The 23367-nt window shown below is 31.9% G+C and overlaps 1 protein-coding gene across 1 annotated transcript in view; it reads right to left on the bottom strand.

Annotated features, from left to right (window-relative positions):
- Positions 1 to 13596: 13596 nt before the first annotated feature.
- The window catches only part of LOC126889349 (la-related protein 6), a 29437-nt gene continuing 19666 nt past the window's right edge, over positions 13597 to 23367 (bottom strand). Inside the window, exons 2-3 of the mRNA XM_050657586.1 lie at positions 22487 to 22676; positions 13597 to 20900 (exon numbers count right to left, since the gene is read on the bottom strand). Of these exons, the coding sequence (XP_050513543.1) occupies positions 20723 to 20900; positions 22487 to 22676 (368 nt within the window). The 3' untranslated portion in view covers positions 13597 to 20722. The remainder of the gene's footprint in view (positions 20901 to 22486; positions 22677 to 23367) is intronic.

Raw genomic sequence — 23367 nt, 5'->3', positions numbered from 1 at the left:
CTAAATTCTTCAAAGATGACACAGTTAAATTTTAAAAACAACCCCCTCTGTGGCTCAGTGGTAAGGGCGCCTACCCTTGGATCGAAAGGTCCGAATGGTCGTGAGTTCGAATCTCACCAGGGTCAGGAATTTTTCGTTTATTATAAATTAATAAATGAAAATAGTTTCTGTCCTTGTGGGATCGGTACTCACCGGAGGGACCGCAGATGTTCGGATACAATTAGCGTCTCGTTGCAAAGACGATGACGTCGACTTTGCAAAGTAACAAGACACTTACTCAACACACACACTACACATGACACTAGGTACCTAACTCCAAAAATTCACCGTACCTACCATGTCAATGGCCATTAGTTGTCGAGGCATTAGCTAAATAAAAAAAAATTAAAAACGAAATATTAACAGCGACCAAAGATACAGCGAGGTAAATATGAAAAATCATTAAAATTGATTCTTCGCTTTTTTTAATAAAATTTGATTTTTGAACATGTTCCACCGATTCTGGATAAAAATAAACTTCATATTCGGATTCAGCGACCTCAAAAATATAAAGAATGACTAAAATTTGCAATTCACCTATCATCAGAGCCGCCGCTAACAGTTTGGCCGCCCGCGTACAATTCCAATTATGCCGCCCCCTCTTTAACTATAACTACATATTTAGATTGGCCTTTCAGAAAGTCACTTAGTTTTCTTGCATAAATAAGGGTGTGTAAACAGAAAAAGAATACTTCACAAATAATAAACATTTAATAATGATAATTTGCAATACAATATTTTAAAACTATACATTGATATTCTTAAGGAACACTTACTACGAAACAAAAATGTAATTATTATACTTTTAAATGGTACAAATGATTACAATAGTTATTTATGATATGAGTGTTAAAAGTATATGTTTAAGGCACGCATGTGAAAGTTTGCAGAATGAGCGAAAGCGAGTTCTGCAATTCACATTAGTGCCTTAAAAATGTACTTTTTAACACGCATATCATACAATATTTTTTCTACAAACGTAATTACAGGATAATATCTACAAAAACTTTTACTTGAACTTGACTGACATTCCAATTTTATATTTTTTTGACATTATATCAAAATTGCATATACGGTCAATACGAACTGCAGTGCCTTAAAGTAGCATTTTTAACGCTCGTATGGAGTGCTAAAAATTGCATTTTTAACACGGTTGTAGAAAAAATCGTTTAAGTAAATGATTGCTTGTTTTAAAAATACATTATATCCCAGGATGTGGGTGAAAAATAGGTCGATTTCAGGATATAATTCAGGAATTTTTGAAACCTATTAGGTGTTGTAAAGGACGATGCCAGGAATAACTTATACTAAAATGTAACCAAAAATTTTGTGCGGTTTTTTTATATTGCGATTTTCATTTGTTAAATTTGCAATTTTTAAAGATTTTTAATTTTGCAGCTTAGGATATTAATTTTAGAGAAAAACTTTTTAATAGAAAGTTGTAGTAAATTAAAAAACCTACAATTTGAGCTAGGGAAGATTTAATTTTGTTTATTGGTTATTGCAAAACAGCCTGCGAAAGATCCAAAATGGCCGTTTTTTACAATTGTATTATTTATTGTACAAATCATTTTTTTTTATATTTTTTAAAGCTTTAAAATAAAAATCTTTCAATTCCAAACATAAAAAAAAGTTGTAAAGCCAGATTAACGAATTTGTTACTTAGATATTATAAATTGTTTATCCCAAGAGGTCAAATGTCGAAGGCTATAACGGTTTGAAAAAAAAATCGTAGAGAGTTGGTGAAACATCCAATCTCCTCTAAAGAGTTATGTTTTCATATTCTGATGTAAATAAATGCGTAAATCATTTTTAAACCTCTAATTTTTGGGTTTGAAAATAAAGGGGCAAATTTCGTTATAAAGATCTAGAGCTGAAGCGGCCCTGTATATCCTATGAGTTTCTAACTTACTGATTAAAGCTGCTGAAGACGAAACGAAGATTTATAAAAAAAAATAAAAATTTTCTACAACCAACTGAAGCCGAGATAATTGTTTTTTTTTCTTAAATCGTAGTGCATTTATTTATAACAATTAAGAAATTATTTTACAGTCATTGACTAAAGAAATATATTATTTTAAAATTTTAAATATATAAATATATTATCTTAAAATAAAAATTATTATAAAATATAATTACATTTAGTTATTAAAAATTATTTTTAAAATCGGTACTTTTGCGAGCCGAATTTTGCAAATCGCCCGGCTCGCTTCAAATCCGCGCGCTCGGAAAATTTTTACGTAACTTGTATTAAATTTTGACAGAAAACAATTTAATAATATTACCATTATAATACACAGTCCGTTTACCACTGTATTTGTTTTTCTTGATAAACTTTTATATGTGAAATCTCATTTCTGAAGAAATAATATTACAAAAATGATACATATAATAATATATGAAATATTTTTAATTTTTTCATTGTTATATAAATATAATAATAATAATGTTACTTCTTATTATACAATATAAAACTTTTTCTTCTTGTAGTGACTATCCGTTTTGGATGTTCTCCAACATCCAAAACGGATAGTCACTACAAGAAGAAAAAGTTTTATATTATTGTTTTCTGTCAAAATTTAATACAATTTTAATTACGTAAACATTTTTCGAGCGCGCGCATTTGAAGCGAGCCGGGCGATTTTCAAAATTCGGCAGCTCGCAAAAGCACCGATTTTAAAAATAATTTTTAATAATTAAATGTAATTATATTTTACAATAATTTTTATTTTCAGATTATTTTAGTCTTTCTTTAGTCAATGACTGTAAAATAATTTCTTAATTGTTATAAATAAAGGCACTACGACTTAAGAAAAAAAAAAAACAATTATTATTTCGGCTTCGGTTGGTTGTAGAAATTTTTTATTTTATTATAAATCTTCGTTTTGTCTTCAGCAACAATAATCTGTAAGTTACAAACTCATAGGATGTACAGGGCCGCTTCAGCTCTAAATGTTTTTAACGAAATTTGCCTCCTTATTTTCAAACCCAAAAATTATCTCGGCTTCAGTTGGTCGTAGAAATTTTTAATTTTTTTATAAATCTTCGTTTCATTTTAACTATTTATAATGGGAAATAAGCCACAATATTATTAAAAAATGATTTTTATTAACGTTTCGACGCCCAAATCGGGTGCCGTTGTCAAAATACAAACTACTACTAACATAAACAAAAATGTTGTTGCTTAGTAAAAAAAATTCTTCTAATAATTTATTTAATTTGACTCATTTATATCGGCAATTCAGATACATATGATACATTTTAAAGTAGAAGACTTAAAAATGATATTGCCAATATTTATGAGTTGCGTTCCTGGGACGACTTTACTGAAGATATAAATGAGTCAAATTAAATAAATTATTAGAAGAATTTTTTTACTAAGCAACAACATTTTTGTTTATGTTAGTAGTATTTTGTATTTTGACAACGGCACCCGATTTGGGCGTCGAAACGTTAATAAAAATCATTTTTTAATAATATTGTGGCTTATTTCCCATTATAAATAGTTAAAATTGTAAAAATGCCACAAGAAAATAACTTCAGAACATCTTCGTTTCTTCTTCAGCAACAATAATCTGTAAGTTAAAAACTCATAGGATGTACAGGGCCGCTTCAGCTCTAAATATTTATAACGAAATTTACCCCCTTATTTTCAAACCCAAAAATTAGAGGTTTAAAAACGTTTTACGCATTTATTTACATCAGAATATGAAAATATAACTCTTTAGAAGGAGATTAGATGTTTCACCAACTCTCTACGATTTTTTTTTTCAAAAAGTTATAGCCTTCGACATTTGACCTCTTGGGATAAACAATTTATAATATCTAAGCAACAAATTCGTTAATCTGGCTTTACAACTTTTTTTTATGTTTGGAATTGAAAGAACTTAACTTTAAAGCTTTAAATAATATAAAAAAATGATTTGTACAATAAATAATGCAATTGTAAAAAACGGCCATTTTGGACTTTCGCAGGCTGTTTTGCAATAACCAATAAAAGAAATTAGACATACCATAGCTCAAATTGTAGGTTTTCTAATTTAATACAACTTTCTATTAAAAAGTTTTTCTCTAAAATGAATATCCTAAGCTGCAAAATTAAAAATCTTTAAAAATTGCAAATTTAACAAATGAAAATCGCAATATAAAAAAATCGCACAATATTTTTGGTTACATTTTAGTAGAAGTTATTCCTGGCATCGTCCTTTACAACACCTGATAGGATTCAAAAATTCCTGAATTATATCACGTTTTTTCACCCACAGCCTGGGGTATTACGAAAATGTACAAATTATAATTATTAAAATTTAAAAAATAAAATAACTCAATATGTAATTGTCTTATAATTAGAAAATGGCTTTAAGCAAAATGATTTAAAGGATAAAAAAACACAGCTTTAAAATTTAATAAAGCTCCAATAAATGAACGTGAAATACGGCGAAACCGTATAATTTTCAGGGTCAACTCCTAATTGCATCAAAGTTTGGATTTAGGTTTTACTCATCCTCGACTTCAAAGTTGAACTTGTGCCGTTGGTTGCTTTTACTTGGAGGGTGAAAGTCACTACTTCTTGGGGGTGAAAAAAATATACGTTTAAAATAAGTCCGGAAACGGATAAACTGACTAACTTTAAGCAACTTTTGTTCTATAGAGTTTTTTAACTTAGGTACTAGGTTAATTCAGTAGTACTAGAGTCATTTGCGACTAAAAATGTTTACTTTTCAACAAAAAAAGGTTTTCCGGCGTTTTTTCGCAAATACTCAAAAAGTAAGTATTTTATTAAAAAAAATAGTCTTAGAAAAAAAGTACCATATAAAAAAACGAAAAATATGATTCGTAGTCTGTAGAACCAGTAAAAGCAAATTTGTAGCTCATGAAAAAGACTCTCTTTTCAGTCAAATTCCAAATCGAATATTTCAACGTGAAATTACCAAAAAATAAAGATCTTTTCGGGGAAAACCCCATTAAAATTTGTTTAAGGTGTTTACAAAAAGCTTTATTTTTATGTTTTAAAAAAGTTTCTAGCATCAAAACTAAGCGAGTTAATAGTAAGCCTCAAAATAAAATTGGCTCCTTTTTTTGGTAAAAAAACAATTGTGAAAATCTCCCCATATTTAGCGCCCCAAATTAAATTAATCGTTACCGCTTTACAAACTGTACTCTTTACTTATTAAAGCGGTAACGATTAATTATTTCATGTAGGTTGTTAAAGTACCGAGGATTTACACGATTTCTTTTTACCAAAAAAAAAGGGCCAACTTTATTTTGAGCATAACTGGACCAAAATAAACCTTTTCTTAAACACTTTTATAATGTTTTAATGGATTTTCCCCGAAAAGTACTTAATTTTTTGGTTATTTCACGTTAAGATATTCGATTTAGAATTTGACGAATAAGAACGGCTTTTTCTTGAGCTACAAATTTGCTGTTACTCGTTCTACAGACTTTACGAATATACCATTTTTTTTTCGTTTTTTTACAGGCTACATTTTTTCTAAAATATTTTTTGGATAAAATACTTACTAAAAATTTCATTAGTTACAACTTTTTCGTTTTTTTATTTGCTACATTTTTGCTAAGAATATAATTATTTTTCAATAAAATACTTACTTTTGAGTTATGTTTTGTTTTTTTTTGTTGAAAAATAAACATGTTTCCTCGCAAATAACTCTAAAAGTATTGACGTAGTTAAAAACTACCTATAGAACAAAAGTTGCTTAGAATTAGTCAATTTGTCTATTTCCTGGCTTATTTTAAACTTTTGTATTTTCACCCCCGAGAAGAGGTAACTTTCACCTCCCAACTAAAAGCAACCAACGCCTACGGTACCAGTCAAACTTAGAAGTTAATTAGGTTAGGCTATTAGGTTTAACGCAAATAATTTGCTACCTATATCAAAATGTATTTTATTTCTGTTAATATAATTGAGGAATGTAAGGTATTAGATTTTGTAATAAAACATTTTAAAACTACATTAATGATTTAGCAAATTATTACTTTACCAAAATTATCCGCCCCCTGAATTCTGCCGCCCTGGGCTATAGCCCATTCAGCCCATATGTAAATCCGCCACGAATACTAATATTCAATTATTGTCTTATTTTTAAAACTTCTTCTTCTTCTTCTTTTGCCCTTTAATTCGTCCAATTCTGAACATAGGCTTCCCCCAGTTTCCTCCATTCGCTTCTGTTTAGTGCTTTCTGTTTCCAGTGCGTTCCTCCTATCTTTTTAATGTCGTCTCCCCATCTCACCTGGGGTCGTCCTCTTGCTCTCTTTCCTGTCCATGGTCTCCATTGTTGTATCGTGCTATTCCACCTATTGTCCGTTTGTCTAGCGTTATGACCTGCGAAGCTCCATTTTAGCCTGGTTATATGTTGACCTGCGTCTTTGACTTTTGTTCTATTTCTGACCCAGTTGTTTTGCTTTTTGTCTGTCAATTTTACTCCTAACATTGCTCTCTCCATGGCTCTTTGTGTCTTTATTATTTTATCCATGTTTGCCTTGGTCAAGGTCCATGTTTGGCATGCGTATGTGAGAATTGGGAGTATGCACTGGTCAAACACTCTTGTTTTTAAGTATTGTTGTATTTTTTTATTCTTTAGGACCCATTTTAATTTTCCAAATCCTGCCCAGGCTAATCTGACCCTTCTTTTTACCTCCGCTGTTTGGTTTTCCTTATTTATTTTTATAATCTGTCCCAAATATATATAATCATTAACCGCTTCTATTGTGGTGTCGTTTAGTATTACGTTTCTATTGTCTTGTGTGTTTGTCATTGTTTTTGTTTTGGCAAAATTCATTTTTAGACCTATTTGTTCGGATTCATTTGCTAGTTCGGTTAGCATGGTTTGTAGTTCTTCAAAACTTGATGCTATGACTACTACATCGTCTGCATATCTTAGGTGGTTTAGTTTCTTTCCATTTATGTTTATTCCCATGTTTGTCCATTCCATTGTTTTGAAAACATCTTCCAGTGCTAATGTAAATAGTTTAGGAGAAATAACATCTCCCTGTCGCACTCCTCTGTTAATTGGTATGGGTTTTGTGGTTTCTTCCAATTGTACTGTCATTGTTCCTTTCTTATATATATTATGTATCAGCATTCTGTATCTGGAATCTATTCGACAGTTGTTTATAGCTTTTTTGTATTGCCCACATTTCCACGCTGTCAAATGCTTTTTCGTAGTCAACGAACGCTAAGTGCAGATCTATGTGGTATTCGTTAGCTTTTTCTATTAGTGTCCTAATTGTTAGAAGATGGTCAGTGGTGCTATATCCCTTTCGGAATCCTGCCTGCTCTACGGGTTGATACGAGTCCAATTTGTGTGTTAGTCTGTTGTTGATAATCCTCATGAATAGTTTATACGTTTGCGACAGCAGTGAGATGGGTCTGTAATTTTTTATGTCCTTAACATAAAAAATACATAAAAATTTTTTAAAACACTCACAATAAATTAACAATTACAAAATATTTTAACTTTTTTAGAAATTTATAATCCACACTCGTATTCGTATCGTACATCAACTTGATGACTACAGAAAAAGAGTTTAGGGACAAAAGCACAAGCTTAGCATCAATTAATATTTATTGCTTAAACAAATGCCAGTGAATAAATTAAGTGCTATTTTGCTTATACCTCAGGTTCTAAATATAGTTATGTTTCCAAACGTATGTATTCAGCTGTAATGAAATCAGATACATTGACAGACTTTTATAAAAAATAAGCTATTACATTTCCAGCTTACGTTTTCTGTTTGTTTGGGTTTTGATTTGCCGCCCCCTGGACATGCCGCCCTTGTGCGGTGCACCCCTTGCACGCCCGCTTACGGCGGGCCTGCCTATCATGGTCGCTTTTTCGATTTCTAAGCCTCAAATCAGGGGTGTACCGCTCGCCTATAACGCGTGTTAGTATTTGAACGGCCACAAATACGAATTTGTACCTATGTGTCATGCGCCGAAACGTACTCAGTACTCAGTGGTTTCCGAACGTCGTTGTATCTAACTTATGTGAATGTTGTATTAATGTTAGGTGCTTCAGATTGGTCCTCAGTTTTACAGAAATTTTTTTTATTGTGGAATGTTATTTTTGGTCATACGGAAAAGGTCGCGAAAACGAACTAGAATAACTAAAGATTTTTTTCGTGCAAGAGGGTATCTTTAACATCTGTTTTTTCGAGAACGTCGTCGTGAATAATGTTTGCAAGGCTATATCATGTATACTATTCAATATTTTGCAGCATACTGTATAATGTATTTGTATAATATAGTTGTAACCGCGCGTTTTGATAACGCGCGGATATAGCTATACACATTTTGGTGTATACACAATATTACTAAAATATTTTTAATTGAAAACTTATTGGTCCATTTCCCTGGTAACACCTCCATGGCTTCTAAAAATTGCAAGCCAGATGAATTCAAAAATCCTTTAGTAATATTTTTAATATTTTTTGACAGATGACGCTAGTCACCTACTCCATAAACGTCAGTTGCAATGCGGGGATAAGCTTTCGTAGTTTTGTCACTTCGAGCAAAGAGCAGCAAACCTACGCCTCTCTGATGATGACTCTAGGGATGGCGGTTTTTGACAAAACACCGGTTTTCGGTTATACCGGTTTTTTTTTGCTTACGGTTTAACCTGGCGGTTATAACCGGCCAAAAAAACCGGTTTTTGGAAAAACCGGTTTTCGGTTTTTTTAATCCAATAGGTTACAAAGTTATATTTACAATACACTTTAGTTTGCGATACTCCATTCGAATCGATATCAATATGATCAAAATTAGTACTATCGAAAGAACATAAATATCAATATAAATAAAACACAATTTTTAATAAAACCATTTTATTCTATTAATTAATACATTTATTTATTATTTTATTATTATTATATATTTATTGATTATTATTAAATATAATATAGCGTAAGATTAATATTATATACATTGAGATGTTGAGAACAGTAAACCAAAATTATTATTATTATACTACTGCTCAACAGAGAGCGCACAAATAATTCAGGTTCTATAGTCATTGTATATTATGAGAGTAGAATATAATATGCAATTATTGTATTCAATTAATGATGCAAATTTAATTTGCCATTTAAAATATAATCCTCTAAAATACCCACCAATTTTCCTTTCCTCCCAAACTAAAAAAAAATCCCCAACCATTTTTCAACTTATAAAAAATTTCCCAGACTCTTTGAAATGGGATTAAAAAAATAATATCAACATAAATATTTTACTTAAAAATAAATTGGATAATGCAATTTACCTTTTATTTTTACTACCATCAAAAAAAATTTATTATGTATTACTTTTAACACGTTTGTATATTTGTAGAATAGTTACATTTTAACTCATTTAATACTTCCTGTATGGGTGTATCGTTTTGAAAACGTAGGGAAATTCTTGGAGATTCGTATTCGTAATCAGGTATTTGATATTCATAGTCAGAGCATTATTTTTGGTAACCAGAAAAAGTAATTCACCCACTTTCAATGTCAACAGTTAAGTGTGAAAAATAGATGATGTTTGCGTCTTCAACCAGATCACTTCTTATGTAAATATTATGATTACAAATACCTTTTCAAGGAAATATTATAATAAAACTTATAAATTGTTTCTGGCTGATGTGAGATTGTACTTTCAGTTTGCTTCTGTATTTATAAAATAAAATAAAATTTGAATTATGGTTTTGTTTGGAATAATTACTTGATAATAATAATTATGATTGGGATCCAAAATAATACCTAACCTAATTCTAATCACCGTGAAAACCTAATAACCGGTTTTTACTTTAAAAAGAAAAAACCGGTTATTACTTTAAAAAGAAAAAACCGGTTATAACCGGGACAAAAACAACCGGTAAAACCGGTTATTGCGAAGTAAAAAACCGGTTTTAGGTTTAAACCGGTAGGTTTTTCGCATCCCTAGATGACTCCAAATAGAGTCGAAAATCGTCGATTTAGAGTGCTGGTTTGCGCTCCCTGTCCTAAGTGAAAAATAAGACGGTATTGCCTTCGCATTGCAACTGAATAAAAATGGAATTTTTATTTTATTTTTATATTGGTCTTTACTCCTTTGAGTAACTAGGTCCATTTTCCGTTGGAATTTACCAGCTGAACAGACGGGGTCGTGAATTGTAAGTTTTTGAATTCTCTCTTGTCTTCTTCGCTTCAGCATCCATTTGGCTTGCAATTTTTAGAAGCCATGGCGGTGCTACCAGGGAAATGGACCAATAAGTTTTCAATTAAAAATCTTTTAGTAATATTTTTAATATTTTTCAATATTATTAATGTTTCTATTAGGTTGAAAACTTTGCCTTTCAGTTGCCAGATGACGCTAGTCACCTACTTCATAAACGTCAGTTGCAATGCGGGGATAAGCTTTCGTAGTTTTGTCACTTCCAGCAGAGAGCAGCAAACCTACGCATCTCTGATGATGACTCCAAATAGAGTCGAAAATCGTCGATTTATAGTGATGGTTTGCGCTCCCTGTTCTAAGTGAAAAATAAGACGGTTTTGCCTTCGCATTGCAACTGAATAAAAATGGAATTTTATTTAATTTTTGTCTTAGAAGTATTTATTTCTTTAGCTAATTGCTTTCGACAAAATTGTTATTATCAGAGATGGAGAGAGGATCATCTGGATGATCCTCTCTTTGAATGATCCTCCTCATCTTTGAATATCATTATCTAGATCAGAAGAGGACACGGCAGATACCAGTGTCCTCTTGACTTTAAATTTTTCATAACCCTTATCCGGCCGCGAGCCGCGAGGACACAATTTTATGCGGGTTTGAACCTGGTTCAGAGACCTGGTGCTCAAGGGTTGGGCCCTACTTGCCCGGACTAAATCAATTTATTTTGTGCTAAATGCCCTGCCTACTATGCGGAGCAGAACGGAAACAGATGACGGTTTGCTGCGAATAAATCGGCTAATAGTCCAGGAACCGAAGCTTTTCACCTCGCAATTCTTACAGAAAAGATCGATTTGCTTGAAAATTTGAGAATAGGCAGTGGATAGTCCAAGGATCAAAATCTATATGATACCGAAAGGCGCTTTTACCATTGGGGTGGTTGCCACCCCATGTCGGGGGCGGAAATTTTTTATTACATTTTGACCGCAAAAGTTGGTAAAAGCATTCATTCTAAGTAAAAAATGTTCTATACATTTTTTTGATAAAATTAACAGTTTTCGATATATTCGCTATCGAAAGTGTTAGTTTTATATCGAAAAAATCAATGTTATTTGATATATACTCATTTACAATTCACTTAATTTTTGCCGTAGAAAAAATTTTTTCAAACCAAGTTCTTGATAATTAAATAACCTACAATTTCATAATTAAACATTTTTTCGCATCTCTGATGCTAATCTTTCTATTCTGAAGAAAATGGCATTTTTTACCAAACTACAAATATTCGTAATTTGCTTTTAACTCTAGTTTTTTAAAAACTAATCATTCTAAGCCAGTCAAACTTCTAGAATCTATTAATATAATACATAAATAAAGAAGAATGAATAAGGCCAATGACTAAAAACATCGCTAACTTACATTATTATGCTTCCAATTGGATATCTCCTTTTTTTTTTCAAAAAAATAAATTGATTTTTTAACCGTAACTTTTTTATTTTTGAAGTTATACTTCTTTAGGCGCGATTGAGAGTAAAAGTTCATAATATTGCGCGCATGCGCACACAGTCAATCTGGCGCTTAGTTGCTAAATCTTTCAAGTTATGTATAAATATATCATACTATATCAGTGCAAGAAAAGGTGTGAAAAGAATATATTAGTGTTTTTAGTAAATATATTTATTATAATTTTTGTGTCTTTGGAATTGTCTTCCTCAGGAGTAAGATGAGTATTATTAAAACATTTTATTGTATACATATTTACTTCACCTTGTCTGTTTGTTATGGTGAATTGTCATTAGGTACGTCCGAACCGATACAGACACAGTCTTCGTAGCGTATTTGGTATAGCATTCGGCTAGAGATCGAGAGGTATTGAGGTCGAATCCGGAGCAATCCTATACTTTTTTTTAATTTTTTTTAAAGCGGTAAGCACAAAATTAGTTTGGTGTTTAAAAAAAATTAAAACAAACTGTTTAAAGTATATTTATTTTTAAGAAATCATATAATAGAAGTATAACTTCTTACGTGCGTACAAAGTACACACACATTCTTTTTTTATTTTAGAAAGCTTGTTAAAAAAGAATTTTGTAGGTTTTTACAAGATCTATAAGTCTATTAATATTAAATGTTTTTAAAACCCTCAGTCGCAAAAAGAGATGACTTTGAAAGGGTTGGTAAAGGTGGTTTTTGCATGTGATTACAAGTTTTAATTGTCAATAGCTCACTCAATTTTTGCCGCAGAAAAAAACTTATCGCAAACCTAGTTCTTGGGAATTAAATAGGCTACAATTTCATATTTAAACATTTTTTCGTATCTCTGATGATAATCTTTCTATTCGGAAGAAAAGGCCATTTTTTTTTCAAACTACAAAAATTCTTTATTCGTTTTGACTTCATTTTTTTTAAAACTAATCATTCCAAGCCGGTCAAACTTCTAGAACCTATTAACAATACATAAATGAAGAAGTCCAAATAAGGTCAATGACTAATTTTAATTAGGGTGGTGATTAGGGGGTTGCTTCCGATCACTTTTTCGCTGAAAAAGTAGGGACTGACATTCTTTTCATTATGTCACTTAATTTTTGAGCTAGAGACTTTTTTTTATTTCTGGAGATAGATATTTTTAAATACTTTAAATTAGTTTGAACATGTTACCCTCGAAAAATGCATAGTTTTCCCGTCTTTTGACTTTGAAACTACAATATTTAGTATTTGACGATGAAGAGCTAACATAATAAAGCATAGCTCGATTACTATTGGTTTAAAGAAAACTAACAAAAAACGTTTTTGTTTATTTTTTCAAATGGTACATTTTTGTTAAGTAAAGTTGTTTTGATAAAACGAAAACTTTTGGAGTTATCAGCAGAAAACTTATTAATTAAAATCATTGATTTTTTTCGATATAAAACTAACACTTTCGATAGCGAATAAATCGAAAACAATTAATTTTATCAAAAAAAATGAATAGAACATTTTTTGCTTAGAATGAATGTTTTTACCAACTTTTGTGGTCAAAATATAATAAAAAATTTCCACCCCCGACATGGGCTGGCAACCACCCACCATGGTAAAAGCGCCTTTCGGCATCATATAGATTTTAATCGTTGGACTATCCACTACTTATTCTTAAATTTTAAAGCAAATCGATCCATTCTGTAAAAATTGCGAGGTTTTGTCCTATTTTAAGCTTCATTACTTGGACTCTAAATTTATATGCCTGTATTTATCCCACTAAAGGTAATTCAGACAACCTACAATTTGGTGCCTCATAATTGAATCCTGTGTTTTAGTTTCCTTTCGTCGATCCTTTTTTTATCTGGTCTTGAACTTAGAAATTAACATTTTTTGTCATCTGTATTCTACAAGTATGGAGATTTAAAAGGTAAAGAGGATATAAAATAAAATAAACTAAATAAAACAAATAATTTTTATTTTTTCGAACAGTTCCAGAATTTGAGACAATAAATATTGATCAAAATACATTTTATAATGTAGCTGAAAAATAAAGAAAACCTAATTCTCACAATTACAAAATATTTCAGAAACATTAAAGAATTTTTCAACTTACAAACTAAAATTGGTAATAAATTAAGTTATATACAATATTTAAAATTAGGAAGACTTTCTACCAATATAAAAACGTTTTATACATAAGGGTAGATTATCGTTTAAATCATTTTTAAAACAAAATGAATTCAAGCACACCTATCTGTAGAAAATATAAATAGACGTAACTATAAAGAAAGTATTAGTCATAAAACATAAATCTGATGTTAAATAGAAAGCTACCTTCATTATGCATATTCATTTTAATATAAACATTCCTAATTGAGTCTGAGTTTCGAGCATAAATGCAAATTTTTTCTTGAGATACGAGGGAATTGCAAATTTATCTCAGTTTTGGACCGACTCATGATACTTTGCACCAATCAGTTTCATATCGGCACTTTTTATTCTTTCAATGGATTATTATTGTTGTGTAATGTTAATTATATAACCAATATTCATAAATAAATCTAGAAAATATGAATTGTTGAATCATCAGTATAAAGTTTATTTTACTGTCCTATAAATAGGTCACTAGTTTTTACTGATAACAAAATATGTTACATTTCAGTATAGAGTTCTATATAACTAAGTGCAGAAATCTTTGGAGTTTTTAAAATGTCACATTAGTTTATTACGATTTCTTAAAAAGTTTTATATTTAATCATATTTGGGAGAAATTATTTCACAGTAATTAACTAATATTTTAACAAATATTATTTTGGATAATAAATGTAAAAATAAAAGAATGAAATATTTTTGCTATTAGTCTACATATTTATGTTCTTTGCAGATGTGTCAAAAAGCATTATCTGTACAAGAATTAGAAGATATGTGTAATAAATGATCCTAATTTTATGAATGCTGAAGAGCTTGATGTAATAATGCGACCGCCGGAACCTGATCATGTAACAGGTGAAGATGAATCTGATGATTATTTACTAGAAACATAGGAGCCATGGATCAACACGACTGGTTTGTTGGAAAATATGCCACTAAAATCAGAGCCAAGAAGTGTTATTGGCTAATATTCACACGATTTATTGATATGGCATTAGTAAATTCATGGCTTCTCTACAAACGAGTCAATAAGTCAAATATTACTTTATTAGACTTTCGTCGATCTGTAGCAGTTTCATATCTACAATTGACTCTTAGTACAAGAAGTATAGTAGGAAGATCTAGTACATCATTATCAAAAGTTTTTATGGACGTAAGATTAGATGGCCATGTACAGAGGATGCCAGATGACAGGATCCAAAACAGATTTTGGCGTGGACACCACAAAGGAGAAGGAAAAGAGGACTGCCTAGAAGAAACTGGAGAGAGGGAATTGAAAAAGAACTAGAGGAAAGAGAAATCCCTCCAGGTCTGTGATTAAACAGAGAAAAATGGCGGTTTGGTCTTGGAAGCCATCGGAGAACGCTGTAAACCGATAGTAGTAGTAGTAAGATTAGATGGAAAAGGACACTTCATGGAAAATTTCAAGGCAGAGACGATGTCAAGGAACAAATTGTAAAGCCAGACACCAACATATTGTGTAAAATGTACTGTATTGTACTGTACAAACATTGTGTAATATTGTTTTATATATTATCATAAAAAATAAGTTTGTTTTTATTACATGCAAATAAAAAATTTAATTCTCATAACTGTTTTGAACTCTACATAATTGCAATTATGATAACCCTAACGTAGAGTGTCTTATTTATAGATCGGGTCGTAATTCAAAAATAAAAAGTTGTAAATTAATTTCATGAATATTTCCTTATTAAGCACAGGATTACAAATGTATAAGTAAAATTTTGAAATTTGAAAAAAAAATTAAAAATTAGCATATTATTGAGTTAAATTGAAGTATTGTTTATTTAGTCGAATGTATAATTCTTGACGAGGCGCCACTGGTTGAACGTGAATGCATTCAGTACACGGCCTACTTTTCTAACGCTTCAACTTTCTCCGAAAGTTTTACATCGTCGTCGGATATCAATATTAAAAAAAGTTAAATTTCTCCGTTAGAACGGTAGAGAGAGAGAGAGAGATTAATTCTATTCTAGTCGAATCCGTTACGCTTTTTAAATCCGAAAATTGTAGAAAAACCTTCTGAAATGCTAAATTGCTTTATTAGTAGCGGTCAATTTCGTACGGATTTCACAATTGCAAACGGCGTCGTCATTAAAATTGTTGCAGCTATAATATACAAAATATTGTATGAAATAGTCCAATTTTAAAAGCAATTAGAAAATTTGTTTGCGCAACACCTTAAGCGCTTTAACATTAGTATCAGCACAATAAACCAGGAAGTGCGTCGGTTGGTTGGTACTTTGCGAATAAAAAGAAAAAAAACTGAAAAAGTAAAGTACCTACCGATAATAGGCACTGATGACCCCGAATCTTGTAAAGACATTTGAAAAGTCGACGATACTTCACTAACAACAGAAGTGATATGGTGTAAATACAAAGGAATAAACAAGAAATAGAAAAGAAGCATTAAAAGATAAAGCAGAAGAAGACAACAAAACGATAGCAACTAAAGTAAAGATTAAAGCAAATTGAAAGGCAGAAAAGAACGTAATGTACAATTGCCATCTTCCCAGATAGCCAGGCAGCGCTTCAGACACTCTAGTCTGCAGAGGTCAATTATAAGTTAGTATGAGATTGCCTAGTAAGGCACGAGGGTCATAAAGGCAATGAAAAAGCAGTTGAAATGGCCAAACAAGGCTCATTATACTATTCATTGGACCGGAACCGTTCTGCAGCGTTGCAAAGGCAGTAACAAGAAAGTGAGTAGCTCACAAATCACTGGAATGGTAAAGGAATTCACCAGGACAAAGACAGGCGAATTAGTTCATTATAGAACATTCGCCAAAAATTACAGCAGACCTAATAAGCAGGCAGGAAAACAGTCAAAGCCATAGTAGGTCTGCTAACAGGCCACTGCAATCTGAATAGACAGTTGAAGCTGATAAGATTGGCAGATGATGACCTATGCAGAATCTGTCTCCCAGAGAAAGAAACAGTGCACATTTTGCGTGGGTGCGACTGCCTGGCAAATGTGTGGTTCTTTACATCAGGCGAAGGATCTTTACATGGAAGGTTCAGTCTCGAAGCTAGTAGAATTTTTAAAGAAAGTAAGGCTAGATAATATAGTCTAGAATTAGAGGATCTAATGTAAAGATTAATAAAATCTACAAAACAATGCGGTAGAAATATCAATATAAAACAATTTAGAGTGTTAAACACGTATTCGAAATTTCGTGCACGATAAAACATTCAGTTCAATTATTGCAGCTTCCATAAAATTAGTCGATTTCATTAATACATATTCGAAAGGCTAACTTTAAATATAGAACCTTATACAGTGCAACTAATTACATAAAATCAATGTTACGAATTGATTCAAGGTAGTGTTCAAGAATTTTTACCATATATTACACTAGAAGTTGGCTTTTTGTGAATGGTAATTACAGCACCGTATTCAGGGAAACAAAAATATATTTTTTTATGATCAAACATAGAATTTCACTAGTTTCCCTACTGTATAAATGTCTTCTTAATATCAGAAATCGACAACTTATGAGGTTCTTCTTCTTTTTCTGTTGAGGTGACTGGTTTTCAATGTGCTTTCAGTAAGTTGTCGTCCCATCGTTTTCGTGGTCTACCCCCTGATCGTCTTTCTATTGGGAAATTTTCTATTTGTTGTCATTCAGCTTATGTGATCGTTTCATTCTAGTCCTCTATTTCTTACCCAGTCTTTTATGCTCTCCACCTTGCATATCCGTCGTATATTTATACTTCTAGCTCTGTTTCATAGTGTCTTAACATCGATTTTTCGATGGGTTTTGATCTCTGCTCTTTCTAACATTCTTTTTAATATTGTGTTAGGTCATGTTTCTGCCGCGTATGTCATTATTAATCTGTTAACTGTTTTGTAAATTCTGCCTTTCATTTTCAATAAGAGTTGTATTCATTAGTATGGTCAGTTTTGTGGGCCATTTTTTCAATAGGATCAACTAAACAGGTTTCGGCTCAAGAATAAAGTATCTATACCGTTAGTTCTACAACATATCCTCGAACAATATTAAAGTGAAAGCCGGTTCTGTAAGTAGTTCGTACCTTACTTCTCACTTACAATCCATGTATGATCAAGGCCGGCTTATTTCTCGTAGTAGTAGGTATATTACATTAAGTGAATCATCTTTTTTTTACTCCATTTTTATTTTCTGCAGGTAAGTTAACCTTGCGTTAACAGTTCAATGTTTTTGTATCGCCCGTTAAGTAAATAATTCAGATAAATTCGGGCGTGCGAGGTGGGGTATTTAAATTTTAAAATGCGTAAGTATATAAGGATAATGAGAATAATATTCTCATTATCCTTATATACGCATATGCATATTATATATTATGCATATTATGCTAAATACATAAATTATGATTATAAGTATTAACATATATATCTATGAATTGTTATCGATTTTTGTTAAATAAGTCTGCATAATATAATCGATAGATAATGATATCCTTGTAAGCAGTAACTTTTATTTGATTTCTATATTTTTCTTTCATCTAGTGGTCTAATGTCGGGTACTGTCTTCTCGATCTGAATAGACACGTTCAAGATTTTCTCTGGTAACCTTTCGATTTGAATGTACTTCAATGACAGTACTATCATTTTCATTATTTTCTGTATTTTTGTTTAAGTGTTCTATGTTCTGTCACATGTCAATTTTCATTGACATTTCATTTGGCCTGTGAGACAATCTCTGAAGCTCTAAGCATTTTATGGAATAAAGTAAATATTAAATTAAATGTCACACTTAAAAATTGTAATCCTAAAGAAACCTTATTTTCTGTTCGCGTGGAAGAAGGATTATAGCATTTAAATGGATGCAAGTTCTTAGTCCTACTAACAGGTCGATAGCTCATTTAATTCTAATCCATTAAAGCGTTTCTTTGGCTTTATTGCCAATAAAAGTGTTTTCATAGATAAAAGTGAAATTATATTCTTTTCCCAGTAAATTTATAATGCAAGACATCGTGAAAGTCAAACTATATATGGGTGACAGCTAGATATCTCTAGTTCAGTCGCTAAGAATGGGAAATGTTTCGGCCATTGGCGTACGATAGTTTTATAGAAGTTATAATAGCAAGCCAACTTTTTTTTTGGTTGACTCTGATCTTTTTTTACCTGTTTAAAAGTTAATCTAGACTTTGTATTACTTTTGAAGTCTTTCATATCGTTTTACCATCATAGAAGACAATAAAGTGTCTTTAATATAGGTTCCGGGTTATGAAGGGGTGCATGGGAATAAACAGAAGTACTCGAGAGAAACAAGGCCCAGAACCTTTCTGTGGCATCGCTAAAGTTGCTACGGAAAATGAGGTTCAGAAATGGCTGATAAAGAATCATCAAAAGAAATGGAGAACCACGCAAGGGCAAATCAAGACTAAAAAATAATCAAGAATATTGGTAAAAAACTCTAACAATTTGATCCACCTCAATAAACGAGAGATTAAATCGGCCACTAAAATGGTGACTGAACATTGCCGTTTAAGAAACCACCTATACAATCTAGGTAAGGTGAATGAACCATTGCCCAAAAAGTGCGAAATGAAAGTAGAGATGCCATTCCAATGTGCTAATTGACGTGAGGCAGAAATTCACTGGTCAACTGAGGTTTGAACCAGAAGAGATCCGAAAACTACCAATAAGAAAACTGTTGGTCTTCGTTGAGGTCACAGGACTGATTAGAGTTTAAGGAAAAAACAGAGTATAGTAAAAAGGTCTTACGACCTGTTTCTAACTCTCTCCTGATTTAAGAAGAAGAAAAGAAGAAGACCGTTAAGTTTCTTTCTAATTTTCTACTGGAGTGGTATGACCAGTTCTGACATTTATTGTTAATTGCTGTTGCGGAGGCACTTGTTAAATATTGATAATAAAAAGTTTACTGAACATTTAATTCAAACACGAACAGAATTTATTTATATTGGATCCGATTACCATACCGATCAAATTGTCGTTAGTTACCTATATATAATAAAAAAGTAATTTTTTCAATAAAGACAATAAAGAAATTATCAATATTAATAGATAATTAATATTAGTATGTAAAAGAGTTATGGACAGTTGTTCTCCCCAAGGCTATGACTTCTACCGACTACCATAAATATAAATCACGAATGCCTTGATATTTATAGGTTACATATTCTTCTTCCTGTAAAACTGACCTTATATGTGTATTTCCGGTTTCATGTCAGGTTAACCTTCTTTTTTTAATTAAATACCTAGTAAATGTGCTATTCTTGTTGCTGCCAGGCATTTAAATACGAAATTATTTTACAGTGAGGTAGGCATTTATTTAATTTAATAACAACAATTACTAATTTGATTAATAGGTTCTATTTTTATCTGATTGAGTTACCTAGGCGCAGATGTTTTTTATTAGGTACTTACTTGTACCAATATACAACAATTATCGAAAGTATATTGTTAAATTTTTGTCTTTCTTTACCCATTAGACATATTAATATGGAATTTACTTTCTTGTGGTTTTTTACTGCTTTACGACGTGTGTTCACCCAAGCATGTCATACGTTTTCTTAAACTTGGGTGAAAGTTGTTCGAGATTAATTTGTTGATTGTAATTATAAAATATTTTTTATGTGATAGGAAACATAAATCTACCTCGTAGTAGTTTGATAATTGGATATTCAGTTTAAGTATTTTATATACAAATGAGTATGCATAATAAAAATCTCACGTCTGAATCAAAGTAGAAACTAACGAATCGTCAAGAAAATTTAAGTGGGAAATGAAGATTAAAGAGAAACTAACACTCCCAGATACAATATTGAGAATAATTACTTTAAGGCAGAAAGAAATGATTTCTCAGTAGTAAACAATTGCAGATGGAATAACTGTCTTTCAATATTATACCTCTCTATCATGCTTCTTCACTCTTGCAAATTATTAGAACCGCCAGGGTTCCTAATTTATTGTGCTACTGTAGGTAGTCTTTGTCTAAACCCACGACTTCCATCGGGTCCTTTTGGCATCCTTAGTACGTTTTCACCATTCTGGAATGCTGAACTATTACTCCTGGAACGCGGATTGCTGTATTCTGATGACGAAGACATTCTTCTAACAAAATTATCGTTATTGCTGGACATACTGAAAACAAAGAAATGATCTTCATTAGTTTTTATAACAATACGAAAAACTGGAGAAATTAGTTAGCAATTTTATTTTAGGTTATATTGATCTCAGTAAAGAACTGCCGAATAACATTCTGAATACCCAAATTATGGATGAACGCAAAAGCCATAACTATACTAAAACCTGGGAAAGACCCAGGTTTTACTTGGAAAAAAACGCAAAAGAGTTACCGCTCTATATTGCAACCTACTCGTAAGTAAGCTGTATGAAGTGCTTATCCTTTACCGAATACAAAAAGTGGTTGACTCAAAAATCATACCATAGTAAGCTGGTTTCAGACCTGGCAGGACCTGCGTTAGCCAAGTTCTAGCTCTGAGGGAACACATCGAGAACGGATTTGAAGAAAAAGGGCTTAGCTTTCATCGACATAAGCGCATCGTACAGTACCGTAAACCGCAATTGATCTGACTACAGAAATTGATCTACAATTATTATAAAGAAAATTGGTTAGAACCGAATCCAACCAAAACTAAGGTCTGCGCTTTCCACCTTTAGGGCCGACTAGCTAAAAGCAAACTCAACATCACCTAGAATAACCCGTTGCTAGACCATACCGAAAAACCAATATACCTCGGAGTCACACTACACCGCTCAGTAACATACAGGTTCTGCTGTGAAAAAACAAGAAAGAAGGTGGATGCGCAGAACAACCTCTTAAGAAAACTTAGCAATTTTAAATGAGGTGCCGAACCCATAGTGCTAAGATCAATAGGGCAAGCGCTTTTCTTCTCAACGGCGGAATACGGATGCCCGGTATGGAAGAGATCTGCGCACGTCAAGAAGGTAAATATCAGTCTGAACGAAACTCGCAGACTTATTAATGGCTGTATGAGACAAACTCCTCTAGATAAACTGTATAAAGCTTCAGATCTCTCTGATCCTGACTCCCGTAGCACGAATTCAGCGAAAGATCCAAACAAAGCTTCTACAACCGCCACCCACTTTTTAGCCAAAAACCGTATCCTGGCAGACTGGCTAGACTCCTGCTCCTCAGTTATAGACTAGGCCTATAACAGAAACTTCACAACGCAATATGTCAAGAGACTTATCGACGTGGCGCATGATGAACCCTTTTAGAATCAACGTAACAGCAACCAAGTCAAACCTTATTAAATGGGGTCTGATGAACGGGAATGACGACAGGTATGACTGCGGAGCAATAGAAAACATGGAACATCTACTAGCCTGCCCAAATTGCCCGCATAGATGTACCTATGTACTATCGATGGCTTATGGACAGGCAACCAACTGGCATTGGATATAATACTGGGCTCAGATCGAGACCTAGGTAAAAAATTAGGAATTTTCAAACGACAAGATTGTCACCAGACCACACAAATGGAAGCAAAATATGTTAATATCTAAATACAAAGTATGATAGCGATTACAATATTGTAAGTTAATAAAAATATTGTTCAAAATCGAGATTACCATAGTAATAAACACTTATATGTAAAACAATGCATTTAAAAATATTCCACGTGCTACTTCACAGTTTGAGATAAATTATATTTTAGTTATAGATAACATTTAAGTCTCACCTGCATGCGCTCATCCTTCTTGGCACGAACAACGACGATTCGCTAGAGTCTCTACTGCTGTTTGATAATCTTCTTGGCATGTACAAGAAGTTTGCTTCTGTACTGGAAGCGCTAAGTCGTCTTTGGAGCCATGCAGCTGGTTCGATGTATCTTGAGGGATAGTTGGAAGAGGAACCACGGCGCATTTTACCTGCAACAATACATAAATATATAAAACTAACAGTATACGTATAATTTTTAAAATTTGAAATTGTGAAAATATATTATTACTGTAACGCGAGCACTACTCTCCCCCATAGAATAGACGAGAAAATACGAGCTCATTGAAGATGGGTCCACGTGCAACTGGACTGGAAATTTCTAGATCATGCCCGAATCAGATGATTCCAGAACGAATGAAAATATAGACAATTAGAAAAAATAGAGAATATTGTATTTTAGGCATTCACTCTGATCGTAGTTGTGAGCTCTTAAATCCGTTGTATATCGTTTTATACATGTATATAAATTATAGTAAAATGGGTTATATAAATTATTTTAAATAGTGAGTATAAACAAATTCAAATAAAAACTACACAAATTACAACTTAAAAATTCATTATAAATTAGAAGAATTAAAATCATTTTATTATCTTGTTCTAGCAGTATTGATATTATCTAGGGTTCTTTTAATTTCGTTATTTGCTTTTAAAATAATTTTGTATACTTTCTAGGAAGCTTTGATATAAAGAAATCATTGTTACAGACTATGAACCAAAGATACCACTTTTCTCCTGTGATGACTATTAGCAGACATTTTGGCTTGCAGGAGGAGTGACAACTCATATTGCCCAGGAATCATATAAAAATGGACCTAAATTAAGTCTATTGAAACATCATCA

Source organism: Diabrotica virgifera, chromosome 8 (genome assembly GCF_917563875.1).
Source record: "Diabrotica virgifera virgifera chromosome 8, PGI_DIABVI_V3a".
In the NCBI taxonomy this organism is placed as follows: Eukaryota; Metazoa; Arthropoda; class Insecta; order Coleoptera; family Chrysomelidae; genus Diabrotica; species Diabrotica virgifera.
The sequence above is the reverse complement of the archived record's forward strand: the minus strand, read 5'-3'. Positions and strand labels throughout refer to the sequence as shown.